Below are 13490 nucleotides of genomic sequence, written 5' to 3'. Positions count from 1 at the left end.
CTGAAATATCAATAGTAATATTGACTGTTAACGGAAAGATCAGACCACAGTAACATTGCAAATTCACCAAAAGAGAGGTTACATGAGACTGAACTGATGAAATAGAATTCTATGACTTTTTTTTCAACATTACTGATTTTTGTCTATGTTTTGTCTTCCAGATTTAAGAATTTTTGTTTTCTTTTGAGTTGTTGGGCTCAGCAATTTGTTAAAAAAAGAGAATTTTTAAAATTTAAAGAAACTTTTCTCTCTTCCTGACCCCTTTGCAATTGCAAAATATTTGTGAGCATTCTTATTTTGTGGCTGAATGGTTATTTGCTTAAGTTCAATAATACACTAGTATCTGTTGTCGTATATCAGAAATTGAATTCTTAGGGGGCTTTGTGCAAATAACAGACCAAATTAAGATTACCTATTTTTTTTTTTTGCAAATAAGTAAGTTTGTACTTCTTTTTAGTAAAAGGGGGGATGAAGAGAGACAAAAAAAAGTTTCAGAAGGAAATTAGTGTGCACTTGTCACTAGATTTTAGCTTTTTCCATACCTTAAGATCTTTTGTGAATCAATAAAATGTGAGAAAAAATAACACGTTTAATATGGAAGGGAGGGAGGGGAAAATGAAAGGAAAAAAATGGGTAAAAGTATGCTTAACTGACAAAAAATGAGAAGCTATTTCCTGATGATAATGTATATAGTAATAGCCTTGTCTTGACAGACATGCATGGTATTTGCGCTGTAAAAAGAAGTGTATACTGTAAAAACATGTGATAAAATGTAAAAATAAACATGTAAGTAAATAAATTTCAAAAATAAATAAAAGAGACATGATACAAAACAAAAACAAAAAGCAAAAAGAGCAAAATAAGCATTCTCAGGCCGGCTAGGTGGTTAGCGTGCTGGATCCCACATAGCTGACTCCTGGACCTGGGACTTTGAAAAATACGCAAGATGCATGTGTGCGTGTGCCTAAAACCCCCAGAGGAGAGTGGAGGACAAAAGACTGTGGTGTTGCTATATCTTTGGGGGCCCGCCTCTTTTCCACGAGTATATGTGCCCCCATAACAAAAACTTAAAAAAAAAAAAAAAATTGGTTCCTATTAATTACCTCTGAATGGTAGATATCTGGGTATTTTCTATTTCTCTTTATTACTTTCTATACAGTTAATTTTGCTTTAAAGCCTTAGGGAGAGGGACTGTGGGTCAGCACAATCCCTTCTCCTCCATTCTCCTCTCGGGATCTTGGGCACGCACACACACGCGCCCGGCGTGAGTTTTAAGCCACCGGGTCCGGGATGCAAACTGCGGCCGACTACGTGGGAGTCCAGCGACATAGCCACTACGCCAACTGCTGGTTCCCATGAGTATTCTTTTCAGATGATGCTAGTTTAGATTGAAGTTAGTTTAGATGAGGACTGTTTTTGACATTCAGGAGTTCAGGAAAGTACTCATCCCAGTTCAGCCCCTGCCCACTAGGGGGTGCAGCGTCCTAATTTAAATACATTTTCTGTGTGAACTGTAGGTTTAGATTTATCATTGCACGGTGACTTCAACATTTCTTCATGTTAAACACCAAGAACATTATTTAGGTGACACTATGAAGATGAATGCTTCTCCAAGCTTAGTGACCGTGGTACTCCTAATGCTTGGTAAGTAATATGGCTCTTAAAACTTGGACTCTGTTTTCTCCCATGTCAGCAAACTCTTTAACCATAATTGTATTTAAACGCTTCGTGCCTAAAATGACACATATTTCTTTTCCAACCAGGGGTGAGAGGGTTCCAGGTGGAGCAGAGTCCTTCAGTCCTGAGACTCCAAGAAGGAACTGATTCTACTCTGAGGTGTAATTTTTCTGCCACTATAAGGAATATGCAGTGGTTCCGACAGATTCCTGGGAGCAGCCTCATCAGTCTATTTTTCATGACTTCAGGGATAAAGCAGAATGGAAGGTTAGAGGCAACAGTTAACTCTAAGGACCGCTATAGCACCCTTCACATCACGGCCTCCCATCTGGAAGACTCAGGCACCTACCTGTGTGCAGCAGAGGCACAGTGCCCCCAGGTCACCTGCAGGCTGAGCTCAAACTGCAGCTGGGCCCCTGCCACGGGGAAGACTGTGCAGCAGCATTTGTTCAGCTTTGAGCTTTCAGGTTCACACCTTAGCACTTACATTTCTGCTATAATTAGACATTTCTGGACTGTTGTTTCACTTTTTTTTGGTACCCTTTTCCTCCCAGAAACCCTTTGCAAGGAAAAAAACCCCTCTAATAATGGAATCATTGGAGGAACTGATAAAAATTTTAGGACCCAATTTATCACAATAGTTCCCCTGGCTGAGAACATACAATTTACTTAAATATATACTGATCAATAAATAAAAAAGAGGTAACCCTGTGTTTCAGTTAATTGCAGATGGTTCAATTTTCTAACAAAAGAGAAGCAAGCATGTAATTGACTTTGTACATGTATGTCCATACATACATTTATTACTTAAGTACTGACAGTACCGCCTCATTTTGCACAGGGATAGCTTGAGGATTATGGTGCCTAAAGTGAACTGCCTGAGCTCCAGTGATTACTGACCCAGGGAGCTGGGGTGGGATTCCCACCTAGGAAGTCTGACATCAGAGCTGGCACTCTGAGCTACCTGGATGGAGTAAAGGACTCTAGAATCACAAAAGGCAAATGATTTCTACCAGCAAATTTTTACAATGTACTTAGAGAAGTCACTGATAAAAATATTTTGGTAATTTCTAAACAGAATCTTGGAAGTCGGCAGGTGGCATGGTGGTTGGGACCTGGACTTCCACATGACCAACTGTTGTTCAAGTCCTGGCTCTGGCACCTTGCTCTCTCGCTTTCCCATTCTCTCTCTCTGGTCAAATGAAAATAATAGTAATAGCAAATAAAATTAAATAAATAAATAATTCTTAAAAAAATAGTACCTTGTAAGAATTAATTAACCTCTTTCTTTTCTTTCTTTTTTTTTTGAGAGATTTTTGCTATAGGGCGTGTGAGCTCGCCAGAAAGACAGAGACAGAGAGAAAGCGAGAAATCACTCCCCCCCCCAGGGGGGATGACCACACTGCAATCCCTTCTCCTCCATTCTCCTATCCGGATCTTGGGCAGGCATGCACACATGCCCGGTGTGAGTTTAAGCCACCGGATCCAGGACTCGAATAGTGGTTGACTACATGGGAGCCCATCATTATTCCAAATGCTAGTCCCCAGAATACTTTCAAAGAGACTTTTGTCTGTTGTAGCCACAGACTGAGACTTCTGATAACCAGATCTGAAGTTTAAACCTGAATGTGGATTAATTACAAAGCAAACTGAATTGCAAGTCAGCAGGGGCTTTTACGTTAATTTAAGGCATTGACTAGGAAGAAGAGAGACTCTGAAAATGAAGGTGAAGACAAATGGACAGACTCCCGTGAAACAGGGTGCGGGACCAGCTTTCTGGGCACAGTGGTTTGTACAGTTTTACAAGTCTCTCAGGAAGGGCCTAGGGCTTGGTTTGATGTTCTGCCATCACGGTCTTAAAATTCTCTGTAATTTGATCTTTGAATTTATGTTATGTAAGTGATGTCCAATAAGGGGACAGGGCATGTACATGAGCAGAGGAGATCACAGGTCAGCAGGACACAGGACAGAACATGAGGCTCAGGATCAAGGGCACTGCGGGCATTGTGTGAGCTGATGAGTGGGTTGGGCCATTCCTCTGAGTGCACGTGCATGCTTGGGGCTACCTGGTGCTCTGTAGAGCCTCAAAGTGGGTGGCAGTGATCTTGGTAAATTATTGCAAAATAAGATTATATCCATGGACATTGCAATAGAGCACAATATTGCAATTATTAGAAAAATATTGGAACCTTCAAAAGTTTAGAAACTTGATTTTGCAAATAGATGCAACTTGCAAAATGAATGTGTGCAGGCTTAGAAATAGAAATTAAATCTAAGATAGTAACTTGATGGGAAAGAACGTTTTTTTTCATGTCAAGTTGAGAATGAACAAATTAGTAGCATAAAAGATAATTCTAACATTAATTTTCCTTGTAACTGAAGAGATCATGTTATAATATATAAACAAACATTCTGAATTAAGTATGAATTGTGAAACCACTTTCATTTTCTTTTTACAAAAGTGTATTCATTTAGTTCTAACATGAGTGAGAAAGAGTTAGAGTGAAAAAGAGAAAAAAAAAAGAGAGAGCACCCAACAGGGTCCCGACACTGTAATCCATCCCCATCCAAGCCTGAGTCCGGCTCCTGTCATGGGCAAGCATGTGTTTAGTGAATTCAGGGAGGTCTTGAGACATGAACTGGGAACGTTCCCATGTGGGATTGCCTCGCAGTGTCACATTTTACCACTGCGTTGCCATCTACTTCCTCAGTTTCTTTTCTTTCCTTTTATTAAAGTTTATTTTCTTTTTTTCATATTAGAAAGTGCATGAGGGACTGGGATAGGCAGCCCTAGGAAGGTCTTATCACACTGTGACCCCTTCCTCCAGCTCTTCCAGCTAGTCAGGACTGGGGTACACGCACCTAGTGTGTTTCAGGTTGACTCTGGATCTGAACCTGCAGTCAGCCCCGTGGCTTCCAGCACTACAGGTCACTGCTACTTGTGCCATTGTGGTGAGGCCCTCCTCAGTGTTTTACATAACCTCCCAATGTTACAGAATGTCAGCGGAAACATTAAAATGCTGATATATAAATTTACACCTAAAATTAAATTTAGTTTTAAATAAAACTGATTTTTATGAAGAGTTGAATTGTTTTAGAAAAACTGTTCCCCTTGTGCTGTCCCTCTAGCCTAGTGGTAAAGAGAGCTGGATCCCATATGGCTGACTGTTGTTTGAATATTAGCAACAATGTCTTGAAAAACATGTCAGCAGTTATGCATGCATGCCCGAAATCTCAACAGGATGGAGAAATGGAAGAGAAGAGATTGCAGCATAACTGCATTTCATTGGGAGTGTTTTCTCCTCTTTCTCTCTTTCTCTAATAAAAACATTGAGAACACTTGCCCCACTAGAAATATCAATCCTAGACTTCTAAAGTTTATATTTAAAACTAATTTATCAGGTATTTGTATCTGATAATGTTAAAATACATAAAATACTCTTAGAAACTCCAATATCAGTTGCATCAGCAAACATAGCCTTCTAAAAATTAGAAATGGAAAATTTTGTTGGCAATTTTACATTCACCATGAGCAACTGACATCATTTTCAATTACAGTGTTTGAAGATGAAGTTGCTAAAAGTATAAATGTTGAAACCCTAATTAAGTTGGAGAAAAATGAGACAGAGAGATCTTATGATTAATCAAGCTATCACATTAATAAAGTAGTATTATCACCAAAATGTTTTTTCCAGTTTGTAAGTTTGTGTTCTTGCTTATATATAATTCTATATCATTATAAGCAACACTCTGTGTTCTATACATAATAAAATGCCTTTTAAGAATAGTTTTGTACCTGATGATACCTCTTTCCTGCTTTTTTTTTTTTTTTGAGAGATTTTCACTGTAGGGCGCGTGCACTCGCCAGACAGACAGAGAGAGACATAGAGACAGAAAGCGAGAAATCACCCCCCAGGGGGGATGGTCACGCTGCAATCTCTTCTCCTCCATTTTCCTCTCGGGATCTTGGGCACGCACGCACACGTGAGTTTTAAGCCACTGGGTCCGGGACACGAACCGCGGTCGACTACGTGGGAGTCCAGCGACATAGCCATTACGCTAACTGCTGGTTCCCCCTCTTTCCTGCTTTTTGAACAAAGAACCCAGAGTTTCATTTTCCAGTGGGTCCCCTGCAATCAGGCTATTTGAAAAAATGCTCTCAGCTTTACATACTACTAAACTACTCCATTTCGAGGTTTTCCAAGTTGACACAGTGGTTTTTTGTTGTTTCTTTTTCTTCTTACAACAAAGATAGGAGATGCTACAGATTTACATTTAAGAAATGGATCTCAGAAGGAAGAGTATTTTTACCCATGGCTCAGTCATGGAGTTCACCCCTATATAACCTATGACAATATAGTGAGTGAAGTCCAATTTTATTAATTTTACTCCAAATTTAGACTCTACTAAACCTATCAACCTTACTGGTAATACAGGAGGAATGAAAACCCAAAGAGAAATCCATTCCAAGGATTCAGTCTCTGCTTCTGGTTTGGATTTGGACAGGGATAATCCCTGAAAAACTAGATAGCATGTGGAATGGTCATGAAGGGGCAGCGTGTGAGACAATGTGCACTTAAAACACTGAGTGGTCCTTTCTTGCTCTGGTCTTTGGCTCACATGTTCCTTGTAGAAAGAGTTTTTCTCTGCAGTAGATAAAATCACGGTGGTAGATTTCATTTTTAAAAAGGTATAATATTTTCTTTGTTTAGGAGAGTGAATGAATCATGGTGCTTTCTTGATTTCAAACATGTAACCTCAAACCATTGTTGGATAAACACCAATAGTGTCTATTTCTTTCCAGTTTTTCAAAAAATGACTTAATAGTGTGCATAAATACAAATCTTAATAATTACATTCTTACTGTGCATTTAACCTCGGATCTAACATTTAATTTGTTGGTCCTATTGCAACTCTTATGCACCTGAGTCCTCCATGGCTGAGAGCAAAACATTTACCAGCAAGTCAGTAGTTAGGGATGTGACCACAGGATGGTGACATGCTATTGCTAATGCAGAATGTGTGGAGGGTAGGTGGGTGGATTCTGAATGAATAGGTTTACAGTAGAAGCAGAACCTTTTCCTTATTGGCTAGGTCCTCAGGGTGAGAAACCACTAAGATTGTTAGAGAAAAAAAGGGGTGATCTGATAGTAGACATCGCCCCCCAGTCTGGAGGTTGCAGATCTACGACTGATCCTAACTTGGAAGAGCAATGAAGAAATCCATTCAAGCTGTATTCATGTTCTTGTGGCTGCCGCTGGACTGTGAGTTGAGGGTTTGGGAAATCAGTGTATATTTTCATGACTGTTCTTTAGCAGTGTGGGGAGGAGAGTGGCTTTATTCAGATTTCCTCTAGTTACTGCAGAAAAAGAAAATTCTGGAGAGTACTGACTTGGCAACTCTTGACCCGTCTCTGACTTTTTCTTCCCACCTAGGGGTGAGCCGTGGAGAAAATGTGGAGCAGCGTCCTTCTACTCTGCGTGTCCTGGAGGGAGACAGCTCTGTCATCAACTGTTCTTATTCTGACAGTGCCTCAGACTACTTCCCCTGGTATAAGCAAGAACCTGGAAAAGGTCCCCAGCTCATTATAGATATTCGTGCAAATAAGGACAAAAACCACGACCAAAGACTCACTGTTTTTTTAGATAAGGCAAAGAAACACTTCTCCCTGCACATCGCGGCCACCCAACCTGGAGACTCAGCCATTTACTTCTGCGCAGCAAGGGCACAGTGCTTCCCGGGCACCTGCTGCCTGCACCCAAACCCAAGGCTGCAACTGAAGCCCCACCCCTTCCCTCTGTACAGGTCTTCAAATGCAGCATTTGTCATAGTGTTTCTTTGCAAGTTGGAAACTAACATATGGGTAATAAAAGCATATAATAAAATGGTTAGAACCAAGATGATCAGAAAGGGTTAGAACATTTTGTTTGCTGATTGTTGCTTAACAGATTACTTTTTATTGTGTATATTTAGGGTGAACAGCATAATGTTTTGATACACATGTACAAATTTCACAAACCAAAAAATCGACAGCTGGATGAGCAGGCTATGAGGAAGGAGGCAGGGAGCTTCCACACTGTCTCCAGGGATGCTACCGTCAGGCATCGGCATGTGTTGAAGCTGCACTGAATGAATTCTTACAGGGCATTAGTGAGGCTTTACTTTGAAATTCAGGCTTTACAGATGACTTTACATTTGCTATTCAGACTCCTTTCCTATGAATAATCCCTTAGTATCAATATCACTACCCCTGTACCAGGCTTTTAAAAACTGCAATTTTGGAGCCAGCAGATCCACTGTAGGTTGCTTTAGGTAGAATTAACAAATTAATAATATTAAGTATCCAATCCATGAACATAGGATTTCCATTTATTTATGCCCTTTTTTTCAGTGATATTTTATAGTTTATAATACAAGAGACTTTCATCTACTTATGAAGTTTATTTCTAAATATTTTCCTCTTGTACATGGCCTTCCTGAAATACACAGCAGGAGGAGAGTACCTGCTGATTCCTCAGACTAGGACTGGGTTGCAGCTGCAATGGCTTCCCCTTCATGTGATTTTCAGCCTTAGAGGTCACCCTTTTTAATCTTGCCAGTGGCATTAGCCTCTTTGGCTTCAGGTTTTTTCTTTTTAGTATCAGGCTTCCTAGCTTATTCACCTGCCATCTTGAAAATGGGAAAAAGAATTAAGGTCTCCACTTCTGGTGTAAAGGCAATCACTGGGGGAGTCCAGCCACAGCTTTCATTTTTTAATGTTTACCCTTTCTTAGTTCTAACTCTTATGATTTTATTTTTTTAGAGGCCCCTTGCTTGGTCTTATGAATTGCTTAGGTTAGTAACTACTCCTACAAATACATCATTTCTGTACATAGAAAAAGCAACTGCCAATAGTTAAAATGGGTGTACAAAAAGGTCCCTCGTTTTTGGTTATGTATAACAGATTGAATTTATATGTTTACCTCTGCTCCCTCTAAATTCCTAAAACAAACAAAAGAAAACTAAAGATATTTAAAAAGGCAAAATTCTATGAGCACAAAGAGAATAGAAAAGGAGAAGACAGCAGATACAATTTCAGCAATATCTGAAAAGGTGAAAAAGAAAAGCAAAGAAGATAACAGACTGAGAAAGCTTAAAAATGTGACATCAGGGACCAGCAGTTAGTGTAATGGCTATGTCGCTGGACTCCCACATAGTCGACCGCAGTTCACGTCCCGGACCCGGTGGCTTGAGACTCACGCCGGGTGCGTGTGTGTGCCCAAGAATGGAGGAGAAGGGATTGCGGGGTGGCCATCCTCCCTGGGGGGTGATTTCTCGCTTTCTGTCTCTATATCTCTCTCTGTCTGTCTGGCGAGCGCATGCGCCCTATAGCAAAAAAATCTTTCCAAAAAAAAAAAAAAAAAAGTGACATCAAAGCCTGCAGAACAGGAATCAGTTCCAGAAAGGCACAGAATTTGGAAGCCATAATTACCTTTAAGTACTGGGAGAAGATAATGCTGTGGAAGGACTAAGCAAGATAACTCCTCGAAGCCCTTAAATAGTACTAGCGCTCCAAGTTCTCCATCACCTTGGAGAACAGCAACTCACACTCACGAAATACAAAAAGAGATGAAAGGTTTCTTTCTGGAAATTGCTCTGGTACTGGGGGAATCAAGTAAATCTGAATTTGGGGGTGAAGTGTCAAGTTGAAGATGAGAGATACACAGTTTCTGAGTTCTGAATTTGAGACGTTCAGCACCTTTTATATTCAGCATTTGTTTGGATTTTTACTAAAAGCTAACATGGCCAGAGAGTTACTAGAGAATTCTCCTTGAAAATAGGCACCCTAAGTGACTTTCTTTAGCCTACATAAACTTCAATGAGCTTTTTTTTTTTTTCATTCTCTCTCTTTTAAATTTGCTATATTGTATGTGTACTCTTGGACAGAGAGCAAGAGAAAGAGAGAGAGAGAGAGAGGATTTGAAAGCATACCTCAGGGGTAGCCTTACTACATTCCCTTCTCCTCCATTCTCTAAGTAGTTTTGGGCGGACACACACATATGCCAAGCATGTTTCTCAAGATGCTGGGTCCAAGACTTGACAGTCGGCCTTGTGGAATCCAGCTGCCTTAATCAACATGCCACTAGCTGGCCCTTCCTCAATAGGTGGTCAGTTAAGTCTCTAACAGGAACAACAAAGAGAAACAAAATGCAATGAAACCGAATAATTATGCAAACAAGGCTCAAAAGATAGGCAATGAAAACGGATCATGGCAACTAGCAAAAGAAAAGAAAACTAAAGTGAAACTAAAATAAAGTAAAAACATGGAGGAACCAGAGCACCAGAGGGGCCATGAAAATAGACTATTCTTTGAAAAACTAGAGTTTCTATTATTTTTTAGGATATTAAAAATATGATAGCAAACAAAAAGGAGAAGAGGATGAGAATAAATTCAATAGGAAAATCTTCCAGAACCTAGAATAAAAAATAAAATGGAATGAAATCATTAAATTGAGGAAATCCAATATGTACATAATAGATGTTTGAGGTGAAGATAACATACAAAATGGAGGGACAGATTATTGATAAATTATTCAAGATAATTTTTCGGGACCAGCAGTTGGAGTAATGGCTGTGTTGCTGGACTCCCAGGTAGTTGACCATGTCGAGTCCTGGACCTGGGGACTTAAACTCATGCTGGGCGCATGTGTGTGCATGCCCAAGATCCTGAGAGAAAAATGGAGGAGAAGGGATTGGAGCATGGCCATCTCCCCTGGGAATGATTTCTTGCTTTCTGTCTCTCTGTCTCTGTCTGTCTTTCTGGTGAGCACACACACCCTATAGCGAAAACCTCTCCAAAAAAAAAAAAAAAAGATAAATTTTCAGAGATGAGTTATATGTGCTTCTATGCCGGAAGCCCTGCTCTAGCCAGGGTGGGTTGAGACTCATACACAGGAAGGTGACACGGGTGATCAGGAACAAAAATTAGACTGAGACCTCAATATTCTTTAGCATGTTCTCAGCCGGCTACAGCCAGAGCAATCTCAGGACCACAGTGCTAGCGGCTAGCAAACACACGTATTCATTGAGGGATGTCTTACAGGAGTAGAAGGGGTGAGGGGGGAGTAAACGATTTACTCTACAAAAAGGGGAATTCAAGGCACAGGAACAATGATCATAAAACATGATGTCTGTCTTGTTTGATTAGGTAAAATCAATCACAGTTCTCAGGATGAGGAAGTCCATTTGTCTGTTGCATTTTCTTCTTAGATCTTGATTACCGGGAAGGGTCTTTCGAAGACGGGGCTTGTAGGAAGCTTGATAACTTCAGTCCCGGGCCAGGGTGGCAACATTGCTAGTTACAAAGGCCTAGATAGAAATCTTGTCTTAAGTAAAGACACAGTTAATATATGGAATATCTATATTACAGCTAAAGGGGGTGAACCTATTGGCCATATGGGGAAGGAAGGTGATTTTGTAGCTCAGGAGACAACACAGGATGTTTTATTAGCAGTTTTTCATAGTTAACAGCACACAGATGAGAAACTCTTTGTAGTTAAAAACTATCTGTTGCTTACTCGAACCAGATAAGAACTTACAGCAAAAATAGTTACTCTTCCCCCTGGAGCCTTCAGGTTTGTTTATCCTGTTGTTGCTAGCCAGATCTGTCCTTCCTCTGTTAACCCAAGGGTCCCTGTATTTATTTGCTGAATTCTTTGTCTGTTAATCAGTGAATTCTTGTGCTTTATCTTTAAGTCCCTGTCATGGCAGTGGATATGCTAACTTGGCCTAACATAAGTTAACTTTGGCCTGCAGCTTTAACAAGGGGTATTTACGTAAAATTAGCCTTAAACTAACTTAGTCTACATATGTTACTAACGCTAATTTGTCTTATACTAATTTAACCTAACATATGTTAATTTTGGCTTAAAACGGGCAAGTGGGGCAGTCTCAAACTTCCTGGTCCTGCAGGCCATCTTAGAAAACCACATTCCTACAGGATCACTAATTGGCTTTATTGTAAAGTTGCAGTAAGGTTAGGGGTGATATTTTACCCTTGCAGAGTACTGTAATAACAGTAAAGCTCACAGCAGAAAAATTGAGTGCAGGCCAGTACAGCGACACAATGGAGGGCTCGTATACCACTGGCCTTGCCTCGCAGTTTCTTCCCAGTCTAGGCCTTGCCTTAGGCATGGGAGTCAGCCTCTTTACCAGCTTGTGTTGTCTGCATGGCCCCATCACTTCCAGATAGGAAGGTTATATCAAGTGCTCATAACAACATATCATTATAAAATTTTAGTGCATCAGAGTGGGGAAACATTCCCTAAACGTGATTAAATAAAAAAAAAAAAGAAACTCATGTTATTGCTTTTCTCTAGAGAAGAGCAGAATACTAGGGAACTATAAAGCAATATTTCCAAAGGAAAAAGAAAATACTAACTAATAATGGATTATCTTATCTGCTTGTCTATCTTGAGAAGAACTTTTCATTGTTTTAGTTTGGAAGTGGATGAAGGATACACATATACAAAGTAAGAAAGACAAAAATGAAGTGAAATAAAAAAGAGATAATTATTTAGTCTAGATAAATTTGAAAAATATAAAAGTCAATGAAATTGCACTTGAAGTAAGTTTTACCCATCTACTTTACCTTGAAACGATGAATAAACAAAAGTACTTGTTCTCCCAAATTTTATATTTAAACAGATTTTTCAACTGTTGCTTATTTGTTATTTATTTGTTTATTTTTAATTAAAAGAGTCGGGCCAGTAGGTGGCTTGGAGGTTAAGGTGCTGTTTGATCTCACATGGCTGGTAAACAGCTGGAGTTCCAGCCCTGTGGCTTGAAAATGATGCCAGACACAAATGCCTACATGTCAAAAACCCAAAAGGAGAATACAGTGTGGCCAGCTCCCTGGGGGGGAGGGGGAAGTGATTTCTTGCTTTCCATTTCTCACTCACTCTGTCTCTCTCTCTGTATGCACTTTACAGCAAAAACTAAACCAAAAAAAAAATGAATTGACCTGCTGTTTTGAATATATAATCAGCCTACAAAAATAAGTTTATTTTAAAAGGTAAAATTCTATAAAAAATACAATGTATATATGCACATTAAAACAAAATTTAAAAACCTTACTTATTGTTTAATGCATCGATATGAAGCATAAATTACTCTTGGTACAAATTTACATTCTTTAATCAACTCCTGATTCCATGTGGCTGTACTGGTACAAATTTACATTCTTTAATCAACTCCTTTAATCACAACTTCCATGTGGCTGTATCTGTCACTGATATTTTCTGAAGAATATATGTTTTTACCAAAATGCTCTTGTTTTTAATTTTTTGGAAATACTGACTGAAACCTTGTCCAAAGTTGTATTATAAATTGGATTTAATGTCTAATAAATTTGAAATTATGATCACCTTCAATTGACTCTTCCTTTATACCATAGCATCTTAAATTGAGTTAATATTTGATAGGTACTTAGATACCTGCTAAGATCAAATTCTGGTAATGGAGAATATTCTTATTTTCTTGTGTGTGTGTGTGTGTGTGTGTGTGTACGCTTAAAGTGAATATTTCAGCCTCTAAATTTTTACACTCATGACATTTTTTGACTAGTATTTGTTAAGGCAGTTGCATTCCAAATATATAACTAGCTATTACCATGTAATAATAAAAAGACAAATAACATAATAAAAAAGTAGGCAAAGGGTGTGAATAGATGGTTCTCGAGGCTGGGGGCTCCCGCCCCTGCTGTGCAGCCGCAAGCCGGGATCGGCCTTGCCCCCCCCCCCCCCCCACGCCTGGATGGCCCGGGGGCCGAAACC

General features: G+C 39.5%; 2 gene segments (V, D, J or C); both read left to right on the top strand.

Annotated features, from left to right (window-relative positions):
- Window positions 1-1531: 1531 nt before the first annotated feature.
- On the top strand, window positions 1532-6196 carry LOC114004547 (T cell receptor alpha variable 22-like). The segment is given in 3 exon segments: window positions 1532-1644; window positions 1764-2144; window positions 6078-6196. Coding segments are annotated over 3 exon segments (552 nt in total).
- Window positions 6197-6819: 623 nt separating this feature from the next.
- On the top strand, window positions 6820-7806 carry LOC114004546 (T cell receptor alpha variable 13-1-like). The segment is given in 3 exon segments: window positions 6820-6941; window positions 7113-7540; window positions 7651-7806. Coding segments are annotated over 3 exon segments (636 nt in total).
- The last annotated feature ends 5684 nt before the right edge of the window (window positions 7807-13490 follow it).

The sequence above is a fragment of the Tupaia chinensis genome, unplaced genomic scaffold, assembly GCF_000334495.1.
Source record: "Tupaia chinensis unplaced genomic scaffold, TupChi_1.0 Scaffold138584_1, whole genome shotgun sequence".
Taxonomy (NCBI): domain Eukaryota; kingdom Metazoa; phylum Chordata; class Mammalia; order Scandentia; family Tupaiidae; genus Tupaia; species Tupaia belangeri.
Note: the sequence above shows the minus strand (reverse complement) of the source record. Positions and strands in the feature narration are given on the sequence as shown.